Source organism: Sylvia atricapilla, chromosome 23 (assembly GCF_009819655.1).
Source record: "Sylvia atricapilla isolate bSylAtr1 chromosome 23, bSylAtr1.pri, whole genome shotgun sequence".
Classification (NCBI taxonomy): domain Eukaryota; kingdom Metazoa; phylum Chordata; class Aves; order Passeriformes; family Sylviidae; genus Sylvia; species Sylvia atricapilla.
This window is the reverse complement of record NC_089162.1, coordinates 698,566-718,334: the sequence shown is the minus strand read 5'-3', so window position 1 is coordinate 718,334 and position 19,769 is coordinate 698,566. Positions and strand designations below refer to the sequence as shown.

Here is a 19,769-nt window from a genome sequence, read left to right as displayed (position 1 = left end):
TCTGCTGGTGGAAACAATGGCTAAAGCTCTGCCAGGGCTGCAGGGAGTCTGGAGGTGTGTGTGCCCATCCTCTGTTCTCTCCTGCCAGATCCCACCCTCTGGACCCAGGAGCACGTGCGCCAGTGGCTGGAGTGGGCTATCAAGGAGTACGGCTTGATGGAGATCGACACCACCATCTTCCAGAACATGGATGGCAAAGAGCTCTGCAAAATGAACAAGGACGACTTCCTGCGCACCATCTCCCCCTACAACACAGAAATTCTGCTCTCTCACCTCAGTTACCTCAGGGAAAGTGAGTATTGCCCTGGTCCAGCCCAGCCCCATCCTGACAACTGGGATAAACTGCCCCGGGTGTGGAATTCCCAGGGCTCTTCCTGGAGCAAGGGGGAGGGAAATGATCAGAGAAAGGCAAGCAGAGAGAACAAAACTGGGTTGGAAAGTTCAGATGAACACAGATGGAGCTACTGGTGCTATCAGGGAGGTGAAGAACTGAGCAGGGCTCTGAAGGAGATTAGATAAGTCTTACAGATAACAACATCTGTGGCTATGTGATAAAAAACCCCACATATTTGCCATGGAGATTAAACCTGACATTAACTGATTTGTCTCAGGCAAATGATTTCATAGCTTTACAGTTAGAGGGCTGTGCCCTCCCCATAAACAGGACCCACAGCTGGCCAGGGCTGGATATTTCCTGTGTTCCAGCAGGCCCAGGTTTGTTGGAGAGAGTTGAAAACCCTTAAGAGTGATTCCCCATATATAAATGTTCTGGAGCAGATGTGCAAATGAACCCAGGACTCTGAGAAAAAGGTTGTGGAAGCTCTTTATTGCTCCTTTCTGTCCCACACTTGAGTATGGGATGGATCCAATTCTCCTTTTGCTTTATTAAGCCCCAAACCCAGGAGCTGTGAGCAGTCTGGAAAAGCATTATCCCAGCACCCAAACAGGAATGATCACCTTAGGGATGGCACATGCACTTGATGCTGAGAGTCTCAGATTTCAGCTTTTCCAGGACTTCTGTGCAATTGTGATCACATCCACAGCATCCAAATGTCTCCTCTTCACCTACAAATGGAGCTAAAAGCATTTCCTTTAGGTGTGCTAAGGGTAATGGTGCTGTGATGAGCCAGAGAACTGGAGCTGGGTCCCACATGCTCTGCTGTTCTTCCAAGTGAAACAGCCTTTATAGGAGTATCATTATTTAAGCACTCAAAAATCAGAAGGTGCCATAAATCAAGGTGGAAGCGGAGGAGAGAAAGTTAAAAGTGTATTTTCTCCGCTAGAGAATCCAATTGTGATGAAATGGCAGCTGAAGATGTCTCCTCTGGCCAGAGAAGCAGAGTTACAGAATTTAGGTCGTTTCTTCAAAGTGGATCTCTCTCTGCCTAAAATCAGTGGGAGTGTTACAGATTCCAGTGGCACAGGAGTTAGATCACAGATGGGTGCCTCTGGAAGCCCCACCTTTATTTTTTGAGAAGTCAGCCAAGGAAATGATTCACAACAAAAAAACCAAACTGCTGTATTTGAACAGTTTCTGTCCCTCGTGACTGGACAATAAAATAATTTCCCATCCAAAATCATTGGCAAATTTAATTCTGTTTCATCAGCAAAGAGCTGCTGGTCCACAGGAAGCTTTTGAAGGTTTGCCTGTGGAATGACACACTTTCCTGGGAAATGGGAAGGCAGTTTTGTGCAGCCAGCAGTGCTTTGGCCAAACCTGCTGACTGGGGCTGGGGAAATCAGGCACTTTGTAACCGGAAAGGCTTCTAAATTCCCACAAGATAAACACACAAGTGAAACACTTGAATCGTCTTATTGATAAGGCTTGAGAACTGGCAGAGAGATGGAGTTGTATGGGTTCAAAGAACATATTTAGAAAGCGTGGCAGAGGAGTGGAATTGTCTAGGTGACATCTCCAGGACCATCCCCAGTGTTTGTGTCCCGTTGTTTTGGCTGTTCAAAGACAGTATCTGGGGAGCTGCATTGTTGATCTCATGGCATGAGCCCGAAAACCTGGGTTCAGTGGCCACATTTACCATCTGCTGCTCTGGAGCAACTTCCTGCTTGATCCCACCTCCCCTTGGATACTAAAGTCTGGTCACATTGCTCTCCACATCCAGCAGTGAAGCACCAAGGCACGCTGACATTCAGGAAAGCAGTCCCTGAGCCACAGCTTGCCTTTAAATACCTGAAATTAGGGTTTTTCTCCCTGTGAGGTGGCACCAGCCATCCTGCCTTCTCACCGGGCCCCTCCATTGGAATGGTGAATCTGTGGAGCAGGGACTGTGCCTCACAGCTCCAGAGCTGAGCACTGGAGCACTGGTGCAGCTGCAATATTTAAGTGCTGCTGCAATAATGATCATCAAAATATCCTGTCCTGCCAGGGCAGTGCCTAAATTATTTCTGTGCTATTAAGCCAGTGCAAAACCCAAGGAACTTTGATGGATTCAGGCAGATTACTCACTCCTTTTTCACAGGGAATTCAATCCCAGTCCATCCCTAGCTTTAGGATGATGAGTCTGTGTGTGCTGAGCCCAGACGTGCTGTGAGTGCTGTGCTCATTAGAGCAGCTCCTGTCTGCTGGAGCAGGGCAGAGCATTCCTCCTTCCCTGCAGCTGTTCCCAGCCCAAGGACAGGCTGCTCTGGGGAGAGCTGGGTGTTTCCCTCATGGAGTGATGCCTTCCAGAGGAGCTGATGGCTTTTCCAGAGCAGCTTCCAGCGGATGTTCAGTGCCGAGCCTGGAGCTCAGTGCCATGGGGACATGGGCTTTTATTTTCACGAGTTTTCCCCTTTTGGAAGGGTGTTTGTCCCACAGACATTCAGTTCTGCTCCTGCTTAGGGCAGGGAATAGGTGATGGCCACAAGCACAGGAGGATTTGGGGGAACTGCAGACCTACAGGCTGGATTGCCTCCGCCCAGGCTCTCTAAAGGTGTTTGTGCTTTGGGATGTTAAGCTGGATATGTGATGATTCATGAATCCTCCACTTGGGGTTTGTTTTCCAGAAACAAAGCTGATCCGAATTTTTCTGAGCTGTTTGCTCACCTGACAAGGAGACCACCTGAAAATTATCTTTCTCAAAAGGTTTTCAGCATTTTACACTCCAATCAGGGTGAAAACTTTCTTAAAGCTGTCTATGAAATACATTATTTTGGCACATCTGGAGTCCAGACTTAAAAATAAACCAGCAACATCTGCATGACCTCAACAAAAGCTCAGTCTCAGTTTAGCAATGGAAGGTTCAAGGTGAGCTGTGTGATGCAGTCGAGAGTAACTCAAACTCATTCCCCAGCACCTTTAGTCTTTGGCTTAGGCCTGGATCAGAATGGTGCAGTTGTCTCCTGCTGCCATAAGCCACTGGAGCTGGCAGGAATTCCAGCGTCTCTGATCCTCAGGAGATTTCAGAGTGCAGAGCCCAGTCCTGCTAGTCCTGTCTGTCCTTTGGAGCCTCCCAAAACACCCCAGTGGCTTTTCCAGAGAACTCTCCATCCACCTCCTCAAACAATCATCTTTCTTTTCATGTTTCTTTTAGTACCCTCTCCAAAACCGTGAAGCCATGCTTTGATTTGCCTTCTTTTTGTCCATCCCCACACTTTGGGGCTCCAGACTGAGCTTTCTCAAGCACATTCTGCCTGGGGAATGCTCTCCAGGCAGCTGTTCGGCAGGGGGAAGGGAGTTTTGGAGGCATCCATGCTGTGTTTGGGATGAAGATCAAAAAAACTGAGCTGCCATCTCCATCCTTTCCCTCCCTGGTGGTGGGGGCCAGGGCATGGGGTGCACAAAGGAGAAGAGGCTGAAGGGAAAGGAGGAGGCTGTGGTGAAAGCAGAAAACTGCTCAGTGGTTTTGAGTGGTGTGTTAATGGCCAACAAAAGCATCCTGCCAAGTGCAGCAGGATCTGGACTCCAGCAGGAGCCATGCAGGGAGGGCCACAGGGCCCGGGGAAGGTGAGGGTGGAAAAGACCTTCCAATGAAATAGCCCCTGAGACTGTGGAACCGAGATGTTCCTGCCCCTCTGAAGGATGATGCCTGTGAGAAGGGAAGGGTTTTATGGGAAAAGAACTTCTCCTGGTTTTCAGTCCATCTCCATCTTCTTGTAATGAATGCAAGGGAAATAAAGGAAAGGGAAAGGTGGGGGGATGCCATAAGATAACATGTTTAAACATTAATTATGGGAGAACAGCCCTCACTGCATTAACCATACCAGAGAGATCTGGTCCATCCATGGTGTTGCTGACCCAGCAATGGTGAATAGGAACAAAAATTGAAAATTCATCACAGCCAAAGCTCTGCCCCCGAAGGAGAGAGGGAGGAGCAGCCTGGCTTGCGTCTGTCTGTCTGCTTTCCTCTGTCCCGATCTAGGTCTCTGCCTTTCTCCCTTTCCCTCCTCCATTGAAACCCTTAATAGGAAACACATTTCCCTCTCTGTGGTGTTCCCACCAGAAACCTCAGACGGGCAAAGGTGAGAACTTTGAGCAATTAAACCGGGGGAGGCGCCGGTCCTTTCCAGTGGCTTGGGCTGCTTTTTTAGCCTAAAGTAGCTATAGGTTGACCCTGCTAGCTCAGTGCTATTCATCACCCTACCCCCACCGCCCCAGCCATTCATTTGCAGCCCATTTAGTCATAGAAAACCACGTTTCTGAATTCCCCTGCACTTCCCTGTCTGGCAGAGAGAAGCTGGGCTGGGCGTTGCACTCAGGATTTCTTTAAATAACCTTCAAGGAGAGAGTGGTGGACAGGAGTTTCCCTACAGATATTCAAGAAAGAAATGCCAAATCCAGAACCACCTGATGAAAACATGAGTTAGGTGGACAGAGTTGTCTCAATTCCTCCCGCAGCCAATCTCTCCAAATATTCCAACCAGTTCCTTAGGCTATTGGCAGCTTTCAGAGGCAGGTGCCCTTGGGATCCCTCTGAACTCTTTCCCTCCTGGCTCACCATCCATCCCGGGCTTTGGGAGCATCCCCTGCCTTGCACCTGGCTCCATCCATCCTCCCCTCGCTGGGAGCAGCTTTGTCCCCGACACCTCGGTGGCCTTGTGCAGTCTGGGCCTTTGTGTTTGGGGCAGGACAGGAATCACTGCAGCAGAGGCCAGCAGCATCCAGCACCTGCAATGGCTCTCAAATCTGGCAGAGAACTGCCTAAACCTCCGCCCCCAGGACAGAGAGGGGCAGCTGAGGTCCTTTGGGATCATGTGTGCCCGAGGAGGGTGGGACTGCAGGGCTCAGCCACGAGCTGCTGCTGGGCTGGTGCTGTGGTACCTGCAGACAGGTGTCCCTGTGTCCCTGCCCTGCTGATGGAGCTCAGGGCAGGATCCCATTTTTGAGGGGATCTGGAGGGCTGTAAAAGCCCTCTCAGGGCAGGATTGCTGCTGCTCCGGGCACACCATCGGGAGAAACAGGACCCTCTGCCTTGTCAGGGGTGTCACTGACCCAGCACAAGCTGCTCCGAGGAGCTGCAGCAAAGGTGAGCCCAGGGGATGGTGTGAGCACACTTAACCAGACAGCCGTGAAATGTGTATTTCATGCTGGCTTCCCTGAACTCCCAGCATCTCCTCCTCCGTTTCCAGGAGAACCAGAGGGAAATGCTCAGAAAGGAACATTTCCCCCCACAGACTGCACAGAGCCTTCCAACAGGTTCTTTTTGTGCTGCACTTGTGTGTCACGAGGGGCTGGATGGAAAGGCCTCTCTGAACCAAGAGCTGCACCCACATTCCCCGGGCACGGGGCTGCTGGAGTCCCAGGGAGAGCTGGGCAGCTGCTGGCCCCAAACCAGCATGTGACACTCTAAAAATGGCCAGGTCCTGACAGTGCAATTTGTGTCTTTTCTTTCTTTTCTCCTGCCTGTTCCTCAAACAGGAAATTTCTCTGTCACAGACAGAAAGAGAAAAGTTTCTTCCTTATCATGTCATGCAGCTTGTGCTGCAGGCATGTCTGGAGGCTGGGATAGATTCTGTACCTGTACAACCTCACTCCTTAAAATCAGTTTTCAATGGGGGACATCAAAGCACTCAGTGAAGGAGACAAATATTTTTATTTTTTGTAAGTGAGGAAACAGCAGCACGTGTGACCTGCAGCTACCAAGCTTTTAGATTAATATCACAGAAAATGTGTGCTTAATTAGCAGCAAAATTAGTTTTTTTCATGCCATTAAGAAGATTTCCTACCTGCCCTCATGGTTCCCCGTGGCAGTGTGCCCAGACTGCTCTAATTCCTTCTCTTTGCCTTGCAGGTAGCTCACTGCTGGTCTACAACACTCCATCCCACACAGATTCCTCACGTCTTGCCACCAAAGAAGGTCAGTGTTTTGCATATAAATGTCCTGGGTTTGACTGGGTTAAAAGTAGACCTTGTTAATAATATCTATGGCATGAAAATGTTCTGCTCCACTCTGCTTCACAGCACAGTTAAAAAGGAATAATTCTCCCTGTGCAGCCCCACCCAGGCTGGAAATGCCATCTCTGCTTGTCCAGCCAGCACCATGGCATCCAATGTGTCACTGTCACATTGTGTTTTGCTGAGCTGGTGAACTGGTGGCATTTTCTGTTCCTGATGTGAACAGTTTGGAATCCCACGCAGACACAAGGCCTGAGACACTGTTTCACTCCATATTCACAGTTGAAAGGATAAAATCTTCTCACAATACATTTCACTATTGTAAAGGCTGCTCAGGTATTCCAAACCCATCCATGGATCTGTAGCTCATTCAACCTGCAAGGAAGAACAAATGTATCTTTTTGACATTTTCATTTTGCAATAGCTTGATTTTCTTTTTTGTTTCAAATTTCTTTTTTATCTGGTAGAAATTCTGATCACATAGCTTAGAAACCTTGAAGTTTAAAGGTAATAACCTTCTTGAGGCTCCTTCAGCTTTGGAGCTGTTTGTGTGTCCTTCAGTCAGATGTTTCAGATTTTCCTCTGCAACTGCAGCCCTGCTCCTTGTTCTTATCTGTATTGACAAACTGGACTCTCAGTCAGGATAAAGTTGTGAGCATTGGTGTGATGGGTGTGATCACAGAATCCCAAAGGGTTTGGGTTGGAAGGGACCTTAAGGATTATCTGGTTGCAGTGCATGGCCGTGGGCAGGGACAGGATGAAGCACATCCTTCACCTACATAGAGCAGTTGAATTGGCAAAGGCCAAGTAGGGTGAAAGAGCCAAAATCTGCTCTGTGCTCTGTAACTGCCGTGTAGAGTCTGTAACTCAGTGTGGAAGGACAGGAGCCTCAAATGGGGTTTTCCTTTCCCTTTGTGCTACTGTAGGAGCATTGGGTTTGTTCCCTGTGCTCTGTTCAGCTCCTCCTTCGAGAAGTTTCTGGGAAGGGGTGAAATCTCCTGCCCACAAGACTGAAGGCAGAGAAATCTCCTGCTCTCCATCTCCTCCAGTGCAGACTGGAGCCAGTCTGTCCCGTGCCAGTCCCCTCACTGTCACCCATGAGCTGTGAGGTACAAACACCTCTCCACTCTTGGGGAGAACGTGGCTTCATGGACAAGGCACAAGTTTGGATTTAAAAGAACGGTGGGGAAAGCAGAAGGTCTTTTATTGCAGCAGCTGGAGAGACAAAACCTTCCATTCCACTGAGGGGCTGCAGCAAACAGACCTCACATTTAACCAGCTCCTGCACGGAGGGACTGACTCCTCCTTTCTGTGCTGCCCTCAGAGCCCTCCTTTCTCCTTGCATTCCATCCCCAAGTGCCTCAGACCTGGACATGAGATCAGGGCTGCTTCCTCCTGCAGCTCCTTTTGCCCAGCATGAATGCCCACCCGAGCTCCCTAGCACACTGTTCTCTCCTCTGAGGCAGCATCAGTTGATAACACAGGGGCAGTACAGGGACAGAGCCGCTCAGGTTTGCTCTGACTGCTTTGGCATTAACAATCCCCTAGTTAAAGTTTGTCTGAGCTGGGCTTGCTCCTGAGTGAATGAAGTAGGGACATGTGCTACTTCACATTTCCCCTTACACCCAAACCTCTGCTCATTTTGTCTCAGGCCAGGCAGTTGCTAAAAATAAAGCCAAGAAAAGTCTGATTTTTTTTTTCCTTAAAGAGAAAGTCTCTGTGTAGAACCACACTCCTCTGAATTTTTGAACACTTTGTGACTTGGGCCTTGAGTCACTCAGGCTGGAAGAAATTTGAGGGGAAAGTGTCCCTCCCCCTGCATTTTTAGTGGCCTCGAGAGTGTCTCTGCAGTGCAGCTGACAGAGCTCTGGGTTCACTGCTGTCAGCGTGGAGCCCTCAGCTTCACATGGAACTTTCATCATGTGTCAATAAAGGACCAAACACACTCAGGGGAGAGGCAAATAAAAATTAAGGACTACGTAGAAATGGTGAAACCTTGTGTATTCCTCCCCCATTTCTTCCTATAAGGCTAAATTCCATCATTCCTTCTACGTTGGTGTAGCATAAACTGCCCCACTCCAACCCACTGCAGCTGAGTGAGGTTACCCCTGAGATCAGATGTCAGGAGAAGAGACAGAACACACAGGCTGGCAGACAAGGAACTGGGGGAGCAGAATGAATGGCTCATCCAAGAGCACAGCAGAAACTCATGATGCTCATAAAACTGGGCTCGGAATTCCTCAGTCTGGTGGGTTGTTTTTTTTTAGGAAATGGGATTTTCTTTGTTTCCTTTTCAATGGGCTCACTTCAAGGTGATATTCTCACTCCAAAAGATTATATTCTTTTGGAAAAGGAATTTCAGGTTAAAAATTATGGGGTTTTTTACAATTGTCTAACTTCTCAAAAGATTAAACAGTTTTCTTCATGTCAATGCATCTGGAATCTACCAATCCTGTAAATATTTCTCCTCTCTACGCCTGTGAATAAAAACAGACGGGTTTTTCTAACCACTTTCCCTTGAGGATTCAAAAGCAGGTGATGAAATAGTACCAAACTTGCCAAAGATAGGAAAAAAATGCAATTTCTTCACTCCTCCCGTAATTTTTATACATAACTAGTGCAAATAACCTGCTTGTGCAGATTCCAGGGAGAGACAGGAGCCCTTTGCATACGTTTACACTGTACTTTACACAACATGTTCCATCCACGGCTGGAAAAAAAGAACCCACATGTAAAAAAAAAAAAAAAAAAAAAAAAAAAAAAAAAGTGCAGCTGCAGCACAGACAGCTGCAGATGTTCCAGATGTAGCACATGGCTCTGCTCCCTCCCCAGGAGCACAGGGAGCCTGGCTCATGTCCTAGTGCCATCCCAGGGCTGGGTTTGGTGCCGTGGCTCTGCAGGCAGAGCTGCCCTGGCTGCAGCTGCAGACTTGACTCCCTTTTTCCCTTCTGTTGTCAGCCCTTTCACTCCCTGCAGTGCCAGCTCTGCAAACAGGAGCTGCAGCTCTGCTTTAGGGGGGCTAAAGTGCAGATCTGTGCAGCAGAAATCCTGGGAACCTTTACAGCAGATCCTGTAAGTCCCACAGTTGGGGCAGCTGAGTGTTCTCACAGCAGACAGGTAGAACCCTTGGCCTGTTCTAAGAACTCCTGCTGCCTCAGCTTCACCCCCTTCCAGCCTCACAAGCACTCCAAAGGATGGGACTGAGCGTCACTGGGACAAATTGTCTTCAGCTGCCTCTGAAGAGTAAATTGTTCTAATGAAAATCACCAGTATTTTTTGGCTGGAGAGCAATTTTCTGGGAAATGAAACGAGGCTGCTCTCATGGCTGAATGGAAAGAGCTCTGTCCCCTTCCACTGCAGGTCTGGGTCATTTTCTGGGACTGTTTGGAGTGATCTGCTATGGGTACTGGAGAGAGGGACAGGAATCTGAGCTCACTGCTCTGCCCCAGTCCAGAGAGACCTTAAACTGCTCTCCTGCAGAATGCTGTCATTTAAGCAAGTTTCCATAGGGAAATGGAAAGAGTATTCGCATACAGCACCATTGGGAGGCCAAAGGGCCATGTTCCCAAAGGGCTTTGAGCTCTCTGGCCTCTCTCCAGCCCAGTTTTAATGTTTTCAGTGTGTTGGGGTCTGTGTAATTCGTGTGGTTAATGCACAAGTGAAATGCTGTGCGGGAGCTGAAGCCCGGGCAGGGCTGGGGGCTCCCAGTGAGGCAGATCCCTGGGGTGTGGCTGTGTGAGGTTTCCTGTGTCCATGCAGCCTGTGGGAATGGCTGGGCTGGGATGTGTGGTGCTTTCCAACGCTGATCCCAGGGAAGTGGTGTTTGTGCAGGGAGGTGGCAGCCCTCTGAAGGAAGGCTCAGCATCACAGGTCAGAATTAACCAGAAGGGTTTCCTGGGGCTATTTGTCTTCAGGTCAACCAGGATCTTGGTTCAAAAGCTGCATGCAGCACAGGTCAGGCTCAGCCCAAGGCAATAGAGTCTCAGAATCCCAGAATAATTTAAATTGGAAAAGCCCTCCCAGACCATCGAGTCCAACCTGTGACCAATCGCCACTTGTCACCCAGCCCAGAGCCCTGAGTGCCACCTCCACGTGTTCCTTGGACACCTCCAGGGATGAGGACTCCAGACATCCCTGGGCAGCCCTTCCAGTGTTTAGCCGCCCTTTCCATGAAGAAATTCCAACCGAGCCTCCCCTGGCACAGCCTGAGTGAGCTTCCTCTTGTCCTGTAGTTGTCCTGGGAGAAATCCCAACCCCCACCTGGCTCCTGGCAGGGAGGGATGGGATCCTTCTTGAGCCTTCCAGATTTGGTTGAAAACAGTGACAGACCAGCCCAAAGCCTCAGAAATCCAGCCCAGAGCACAAGAAAATGGAATGTGGTACCTTTCAAAGAGGGAAGAAGTGATTCACATTCTCTATGTGAGTGCAAGAACAGGGATGGAGGAGGAATTTTAAGGGTTTATTCTGTGGCTATCCCAAGTTTATGTTCGCATTATAGAAGTCCTTGTGTGAACAATGAGGATGTTGTGTACAAGGTGTGTGTTGGTGGGGCTGTGGGCAAATTTAAGAAGACAAATAAATCAGTGAACTCTGAAATCCAGAGTGATTTCCTGGGGCTTTGTACCAATGTTCATTGTGAGGCCCTAAGAAACAGTTTCCTGGTGTTGGAGCATCAATTAAAATCTCTCTCACTCCAGTTCCCCTGGTACCTCACAAAATATGAGTCTGTGCAGCTGCTTTTCACACCATCAGGGCTGCAACCTGTGTTCCCTTTAAACTGGGAGGAACTACTCAAAACTCTTCTCTCCCACTTGTCGAATCGAGTGACAATTTGGGGTAATAGGTTCAGATTTTGGGGGACTGGGGAGAGAGGCAGAGACTGCAGGGAATGTGGTTGCATAAGCACAGTTCCCACAGGAAAACACTCAAATTCCTGCATAAAACCCTTCTCCTGGAAAGGCCATTTTTCAGATCTAAAAGGTTGTAGTGAAATATATTGAGCACATTCAAAACTCTCCTCTGAGTGTGTCAGTGCGAGCCCTTTTCACAGCAAAGGTTTTAAACTCTCCAGCTTCAGCTGTGGCAGAGGAAAAGCAGCTGCAGCTTTGTGCCCTCCTAATTGTCTCTACTTGCTAAAATATTTCACGATGATATTTGTGTGCCTGGTGATGAAATATCCCATTTTTAGCTCGGCAGCAGAAAAAGGGGAGGCTTTTTAGGTCTCCTTTCATTTTGGCTGTGTGGCCAAGCAGGGATTTATGAGTTCGGGAGACAGTAGCCAGCGCGCTCGGATTTTGCTTTTTATACTTTCTTTTTTTTTTAATTGTTTTCCTTTGAAATTCCAGAGTTAGTGTTTTGTCTGCTTCTCCCTGACCCTCTTCAGAGGCAGGCGTGTGTTTTTTCACCAGAAAAACTGGAAACAAAGAATCGTTGTCTTTAAGCTGTAGCAGGCAGGAAACCCAACTCACAAGGGATCACCCCGAGCCAGCGCTGTCCCAGAGTAGACTCCAGTTCTCTGAATTCAACCTGACAGCTTGTCTGGAGCACTTTCTAAGTAACCATTATCCTTCCTTTTCCCCCAGCAAAAGAGCCATTATTGTTGTGCCTGGGGTGCAGTGCAAGGGGTGTTTCTGTGCTGGGGGACGGTCACACTTTCGCTGGGGTGCCAGGCTCTCCCTCCCAAAGCCTTGCAAGTGCTCAGGCTGTTTCCTAAAACAAGACTTAATTTGTTTCCTGATGATGACTTAAAAGCTGTAAAACTGCCGTGGCTGTGCATGTGTGTCTTCCCTTTTCTCTCGTGTGTGCGTGGCCCTTTTCTCCATAGATTTGAGGTTTGGGCTGTTTTTACTTCTGCATTTGTGTGTTTTCAAGAAAAGCAGCCTCCAGGCCCGTGAAGGTTTGGTTTTATGCCCTGTGCCGGGGGTAAAACCCACGCAGTGCTGTGGGCATGTTCCTGCCCACTCCTGGGTGGCTGTGGGTGTTCCGTGGGTGTGCAGAGGAGGGCAGCTCGCTGGTGCCCTGGCTGTGCCTGCAGCCCAGCGCAGCCCAGGAACATCCCTGCTGGCTGGAGAGCGGCTGCTTTGCCGAGCTGCCTCCGGGAGGGATTCTCAGGACACATTCCTCACTCTCTGTGCACTGTGCATTGGGATTTCTGCTGCTGATATTAAAAAAAGCAACAACAAGGGGAAAAAAATCTTCTCATTACTTCCTCCTTTTCTTGTAAAGTGTCTTTGTGAGGCTGGCACGGGGTGAGGCTCAGGAAGTGGCAGCGCTGCGTGGCTCAGGGATGTTTTTCCAGGCACCGCTGGGGTCTGTCACCTCTGGCTGGGAGCAACAGGGAGTGACTCCGAGCCTGAGCGGGGAGCAGAGCTGGGGCTCTCAGCTGCCCTGTGCAGCTCTTTTCCTGCACCCCAGCTCTGCCCATGGACAGGGCACAGGGCTCAAACACAGTGATTTGTCCCGAGCATGCCCTGCCTGGGCCAGCTCAGGATATCCCTCTGGAAATCACAGAGTCCCAGGACTGGTCGGGTTGGAAGAACCTTAAAGCCCATCCAGTGCCACCCCTGCCATGGCAGGGACACCTTCCACTGTCCAAACAGGCCTTGGACACTTCCAGAGACAGGAATACTGAATCCCTGTTCTATTCCTACACCATCCAGATACTATGTGACTCTGGAAATAAGTGTGCTTCAGCCACAGGGCTTTAATCCTTCACTGATTTAGAACAGGAGTTCAACCAGAAATGTTTGATCCCTCTGATCTGTACTTCTATAAAGGCAGCAACTCACAATCAGGCTCTCAGCTACTTTCAGACACTCCCCAAGCTAAATCTGTTCTTTACATCCATCTCTGCAGCAGATTTCTCCCCTAAATCCAGCAGTCAGTCCCTTCTCACTTGGTTAGAGTTGACTTCAGGTCAAAACCCAGTGTTGTTCCAGGCCGGGATTTGGGATCTGTGTAACACGTTAACAGCAATGTAGACATCAGAGAATCACTGAATCATTCAGGTTGGAAAGGCCTCTGAGATCATCGAGTCCAACAGTGCACCCAGGTGGATGCAAAAGATAGGTTGATGATATTTTTCAATTGTGAAATAATCAAATAGCATGATAATGTAAAATAGAAGTAACTCTGAAATCATTCTGCACTCAGTGAGTTGCTTCCTCTTAGTGAAGAGACTTAGAATTACTGATTCCCACTTCTGACCCCTGGAGTGATGGTTCCTTAGCTCAAGGAAGAGCATATTGTGTCCTGAAGGAGAAAAAAAGTGTTTGGTGCTGAAGGACTGGGAAGTCTCATGTAACAATGGGAACAGTCACAGTAACACTGGCCAGGAATGACAAAGAGCACGACATGTGCCCATGTGTTAATTCATTGTTTTAATTAGCAGAGATAGTAAGTTGAAAAGCAGTTCCTTGCAGAACGAGTGATGCTGTGAGGTTTTAAGGCCTCAGTGTGCCCAGTTGGACCACACGTCCCTGGAGCTGGGTAAACGTGATGGGAGGTTGGCAGAGCCACTGGAAAAGGCCACAGGAGTCCTCAGACCATGCTCCAGTCCCTGTCCCACCATCCCTGCCCACAGCTACAGACAGGTGAGAGCCCAGAGCCTTCACAGCTTGTGCTGAGAGGAGGTTTGCATTGTGTGTGGGGGGCAGTCAGAAATGTCCTGTGTTATGTAGGACAGTCAGAAATGTCCTGTGGGTGTGTGGGGCAGTCAGCAGTGTCCTCTGTGTGGAGGAGGTGTCCTGTGTGTGCAGCCCTCAGAACATGTCCATGGAGCCAGGGAGGGACCTTATGGGCTCTACAGCTTAAATGTTTGCTGCTACCATTTAAACCAGTCCATTTAAGGAGGAGGACAAAGTGGTTTTGGCTCCCTGGTCTCTGCAGAAAGCCACAGTCTGGGTTTCTGGTCTCCAGTGGCTTTGAATACTACCCCCAGCTCCTCGATGGGATCTCCAGGAGGGAGAAGGAGGCAGTGTGAGGGCTGGACACACAGACCTGGGCAGACCTCACTGACAAGCTTGGCTTGCAGCAGGAGAGGGCTTTGGGGTTTGTTCCCACACTGGGACTTTGCCAAGGCACTGGGCGAGTGCCACCTCTCACAGCCTCACCTGGGCAGGAAAGGCCCTGTGCCCTCCTCTCCCTCTCTCCCCATAAAGTGGCAGCTGCAGAATAGACTCCAAGGGACCACTTGGATTAATCACAGGCTGCATCTCCCAGGACACCTGGGTCTGCTTTCCACATTTAGGCAAGCTAATTTAAATTCCAGCCACCAGGCCGGGGTCCTGAAGCAGAAGGACTCCTTGCCAAACCTAGTCTGTGTTCTGCATGGAGAGTCCATGGCCCAAACCTGGAATGCAGGAGGAACTGTTCTGGGATGACCTGTCTCACCTGGACTGGGAGCACAGCTATTTCCAGGCAGGACTTGGCCTTAGAGATTTCAGTGAAGCAAATCAGGAGAATGGGAAGAAGAAGGTTTTGAATTGAAGTGGGCTCTGAGATCCACAGGGTTTTCCAGGTACCTGACCCTCCTTTCCCTCTGTCCCTATAAAGTGGTTGCCACAAAATAGACACCAAGTGACCACTTAGCCACATCACAAGTCTGGATCCCCCAGGATGCCTGGGTCTGCCTTCTCCCTTCCTGACTCTGTCTTCATGCTTAAGAAAGCCCCTTCCCACCCTCCAGTTGCTGAATTTTCTTGAAGGTACCAGCTCCAGAAATTCGTGGGCTCTCCATTCTTCCCAGCCTTGTCTGTAGTGCCAGCATGAGTGGCATTCCAAATAAGATTCCCCCATAGTGCCCATAAAGCATTTAGTCCACGAATGACCCACCCCCACTGTATCCATCCTAGAAAAATAAAGGCCTAAAAGATGTGGATATTCCAGGTCCAAAGCTCGTTGTTCTCCTGGAAAGCCTCACCAGGGCTGGTAGCACAAAGTGGTGCCTGACTCAGGCCGGACTGAGCAAGCTCCTCCAGAGGGAGCAGAATCAGGGGCTGTCAGCACTTCCCTGCAGCTCAGGAAGCACAGGCACTGTGAGCCCATTGTTCACCAAACCCCCCTTGCCTCCCCTCTGTCCCAAACTCTCAAATTTATAAAACACCGGTGGTTTTTTATTATTTTTTTGAATCTTTTAAAGCTTATCAGAGAGGGTTTGCTCCCTAATACATCATATCTCAAACACAGACTCCCTAAAGCCTTCCTCACTGTGCTGCACTCAGGCTGGAAGGATGACAAGGATTTGGGCTCGTGGTGTGGGAATCCACCTGGGGGTATTCAGGCTGGTTTCCTGGGAAGGGAGTCTGTGTGGTCTGTCCATGTGGCCCCAGCAATATCTATCAGTCTGTTCAGACTAAATATGCCCCAGAGGTGCTGGGAGGGGACACAGCTCCATGAGGGACTGTCTGCAGACTGGGCACAGAGAGCTGGGCACAGAGTGCAGCAAGGGAGAAGCCGAGGAGATTTGGGGTGAGAGAGGGGAGCCCAGGGCTCAGGGGGAGCAGAGACCAGTGCTGCAGCCTGCCCCACACAGCCTGATTTCTGGGAAAGGCAGTGCATCTGGAAAAGGCAGCCAAAGCCTGCAGAAAGTGCATTCATGCCTGCAAATAAATAAAATTATATTTAACCTCCTTCTCAGGCGCGCTGTGAGTGCGAATGTTTGCAAAGCTGTGAGATCCTCAGTTGAAAGGTGCTGTGAAAGTGCAAAGCATTATTAATATCCTTTACCTTCCTCCTAATAGACTGAACATTCAGGCTGGGGAATTTCTGGACATAAACCAGACAGCTGCAGAATGACAGTTCTTGAAAGCATCTATGATTTATTTCTGCTCTTTAATTCCATTTTGTATTGAACACACATTTGTCACAGGGCTCTTGTTCCATGGGGCCTTTTAAGTCTAAACCAGACATGGGGACCTGATCCTTTCTGGGATAAATTTGCCCCCTCTTCCCTGTAGCCATTTGCTGATTTACACCAGGAGAGAACCCCAGTCCAAGTCTTCTAATTGAATTTCCATCCCATGGCAAGTTTTGGTGTAAAATCCAAATGGTTTAAATGACAGATAAGACTCTCCCTGTCACAGTCTGGCTGGAATTCTGTAGGATCTCTTCAAGCCACTGGGCGTCAGGTCCTGGGAATGATCCTGTTTTTGCAGGAACCTGAGTCTTTGGATGGGTTCCCTGGCTCTGCCTTTTCTATTTTGCTTTAAACACATTCGGCTTTCGAGCCTGGGCCTGGAAGCCAGGAGGGCTGGTGTGGTTCTTTCACGTTGCAGGGATTTTTGTGAAATAAAAATAGCTTCCTGCATTTGGATTTTTTTTTTCCTCTTTTTTCTTTTTTTTAAGGGGAGAGAAAGAGTTGGAAACTTGCAGTAGCTGAGTGCACAGAGTGTTTCAATAGCAGGGTCTGTATGGGTGAATATCATATTTAACCCTTCTTATTATGGCAAAGTCACGCTCAGGGCTGAATCTCAACCTACAGCACAAGGCTGCCTCTATACATTCCCACATTTTGCTCCATAATCCATATTTATAGAAGAAAAACTGAGGCAAAGAGACTCAGTCAACCTGGATTAAACCTGAGGAAGAGGAAGAAGAAGAGGGGAAGGAGGAGGCAGATCATCTCTCCAAGTCATGGCCTATTTATTTACTCAAATCACGTTGATGACTCTGGATCAAGCAACTCCTTCGTTGCAGTTGACTGCCTTGAGTCAATGATCTGGCCCCAAAAAGAGTCAGAGAAAAGTGAAAATTTTCTGTGAGTTCTACTACTTTTTGGGAAGGAAACTTTTCCCAATTTTGAAAAGGATTTTTCTGTTGGAAAAAGAATTGCTGCCTTTCTTTTGACAGAATCATCATATGGCATTCCCATTAATGTTACATTACAGAACTGTTTATTGGTTGAACAAAACAAAATGTACATTAACATCTCACTTTGTGGACATTGCTGAAGGTTTTGCTTTTCTCAGTGCAGAACTTGGGTTTTTCAAAGCGTTTCCCCAAACATGGCTCTGCTAGCTCTGGCTTTAATAATTCAGAGGAATATCCCAGGGGAGCAATGGAAGGCAGAGCCTGGCTGCAGGGAGGACATGGGAAAAGGCAGGGACTGCCCCAGGACTGCTCTCCTGGTTTTGGTCACTGGGAGAGCTCTGCCTCACTGGGACACATCGGGGTTACATGATGGTTTTCCAGCCAGGAAAATGCCCCCTGAGAACAGCGCCTTGTTTAGAGCAGGGACTGGAGACTGGGTCTGGGGGAACGGTCCTGACAGCACCAAGGCACTTCCCAGTCCCCCATGGGAGTGGGGACAGGGATCCAGAATGGGGACAGGGATCCAGAATGGGGACAGGGATCTCTAATGGGACAGGGATCTCTAATGGGGACAGGAATCTCTAATGGGACAGGGATCCAGAATGGGGACAGGGATCCCTAATGGGACAAGGATCTCTAATGGGGACAGGAATCTCTAATGGGACAGGAATCCCTAATGGGGACAGGAATCTCTAATGGGCAGGGATCTCTAATGGGGACAGGGATCCAGAATGGGGACAGGGATCCAGAATGGGAACAGGGATCCCTAATGGGACAAGGATCTCTAATGGGGACAGGAATCTCTAATGGGACAGGGATCTCTAATGGGGACAGGAATCTCTAATGGGGACAGGAATCTCTAATGGGACAGGAATCCCTAATGGGGACAGGAATCTCTAATGGGCAGGGATCTCTAATGGGGACAGGGATCCAGAATGGGGACAGGGATCCAGAATGGGACAGGGATCCCTAATGGGACAGGAATCTCTAATGGGGACAGGAATCTCTAATGGGACAGGGATCCCTAATGGGACAGGTTTTCCTGCTGGAACAGCGTGCATGAGGCTGTCCCCTCCCTCTTCCCGAGCTGTCCCATCCCATTCTCTGTCCCAGCTGAAACCACAGTGGTTTGTTTTCCAGTCTGATCTATTTGCAGTGGGGTTTGTGGTTTCAGCAAAAAGGGAAAAAAACAAACAAGTAAAATAAAAATAAAAACAGGCAGATTACACGAGCTCTGTTTTCCCCCATTGCCCTCTTTTCCCTCCTCCTCTGGCTCCTCCACCCTCCCCTCTCCCGTCCCTCTGTTTTCCTTCCCATGCCAATAACTTCAAGGCTGTAATTTCAAAGCCTCAGCGGCTTTCCCAGCGCTGGAGGAATGTGCCAGTGCCTGGGATGGATCCTCAGGGAGCTGCCCAGCCCCACAGGCAGGAGGTGCTGGGCAGAGGGGCACGTGGGATGTCCCTGGAGGATGCTTTTGTCCCTTTTTTCTCTCCTTGAAACAGCCTCCTTCCTGTGACCTCAAATCCTCAGCCTCCCCAGGTTTAAAATCCTCATTTAATTTCTGTGAAATAATAACAGGGTTCAGCTCTTCCTCCTCTTCTGCCTGTGGTCCTCTGAATTTTGAGATAAGAGAAAGGGGTCTCCTTTTGGCTGGGATGGGTCATACTGAATTCCACTGAGTGCAATGACAGCATTTCATGGTCAGGATGTGTCCCATTGCTCTTCTGTGCCCCCGACGAGACCCACTGCTGCATTTACACCCTTTTTACACTTCTGTGAGGGGTTAGGGGAGCACTGGAGATGTGGGAGAGGAAAAAAACACAGCCAAGCCAGCTGGGACGACAAAGCAAAGCCAGATACTTAAAAGTTTTTTTCTAGTAGAAATTCATTTCAACCCCTCTGTGCCTGTTGTCTTTTGTCATTAGATCCCTCCTATGATGCAGTCAGGAGAGGAGGATGGGGCAGTAATGGGAATTCTGGCCTCTCCAAAAGTAAGTTGTCCCAGTGGGAATCACAACTGTGCAATGGAAGATTAAAATGAGACGGGCTCAGCTGGCCTGTGTTAGGAGTGTCAGAAGGGCAGAAGATTTGGGGATAGATAAGAGGTAAAATTGGGGACAGATAAGAAGCAGAATGATGTTATGGACAGAGTAATACTTGTAGGGTTTGGTTAAGGGGCCAGGAGCAAATCCTCTGCACAGACACCCTGTTAACCACAGGCCTGTCCCATGCTGTGATGGGTTTAGGGACAGATCTAGACAGTCCAGGCACATTCTGAGAGTTTCTGCCAACTTTCCAGAAAGGCAAAGTCCAGCAGGCAGATGGGGCCCTCTGCTCCAGCCCTGCTCACTCCCAGTTCTTGTCCTCATTGGATTTAGAGTGCCTTGGATTCCCAGGAGGGGGATGACATCCCAGACCAATTCTCTGTCCCTAAAATCCGTGTTGTGGTGGCACAGCCTGCTGACTCTGAGCCACTGTCCCCTGTCCCACTGCTGGGCTTCTCCCTGTGCAGGGTGGGCACCTCTGACCCTCAGCGAGGTACTCTTGGTGTAAATCCACGTGGCAGCACCTGGCAGAGTTCCCTCCCTTTGCTCTGCAGCTTCCTGAGCTGTGCCCACCCCAAATGTGA

The 19,769-nt window shown here is 49.2% G+C and overlaps 1 protein-coding gene across 2 annotated transcripts in view; it reads left to right on the top strand.

Annotated features, from left to right (window-relative positions):
* FLI1 (Fli-1 proto-oncogene, ETS transcription factor) overlaps positions 1-19,769 on the top strand; it is a 70,194-nt gene that overhangs the window by 45,235 nt on the left and 5,190 nt on the right. Inside the window, exons 4-6 of one of the 2 annotated variants that reach the window (XM_066334695.1) lie at positions 89-292; positions 6,228-6,293; positions 19,066-19,131. In XM_066334695.1, coding sequence (XP_066190792.1) covers positions 89-292; positions 6,228-6,293; positions 19,066-19,131 — 336 coding nt within the window. The remainder of the gene's footprint in view (positions 1-88; positions 293-6,227; positions 6,294-19,065; positions 19,132-19,769) is intronic. The other variant, XM_066334696.1, reaches the window with a different exon arrangement.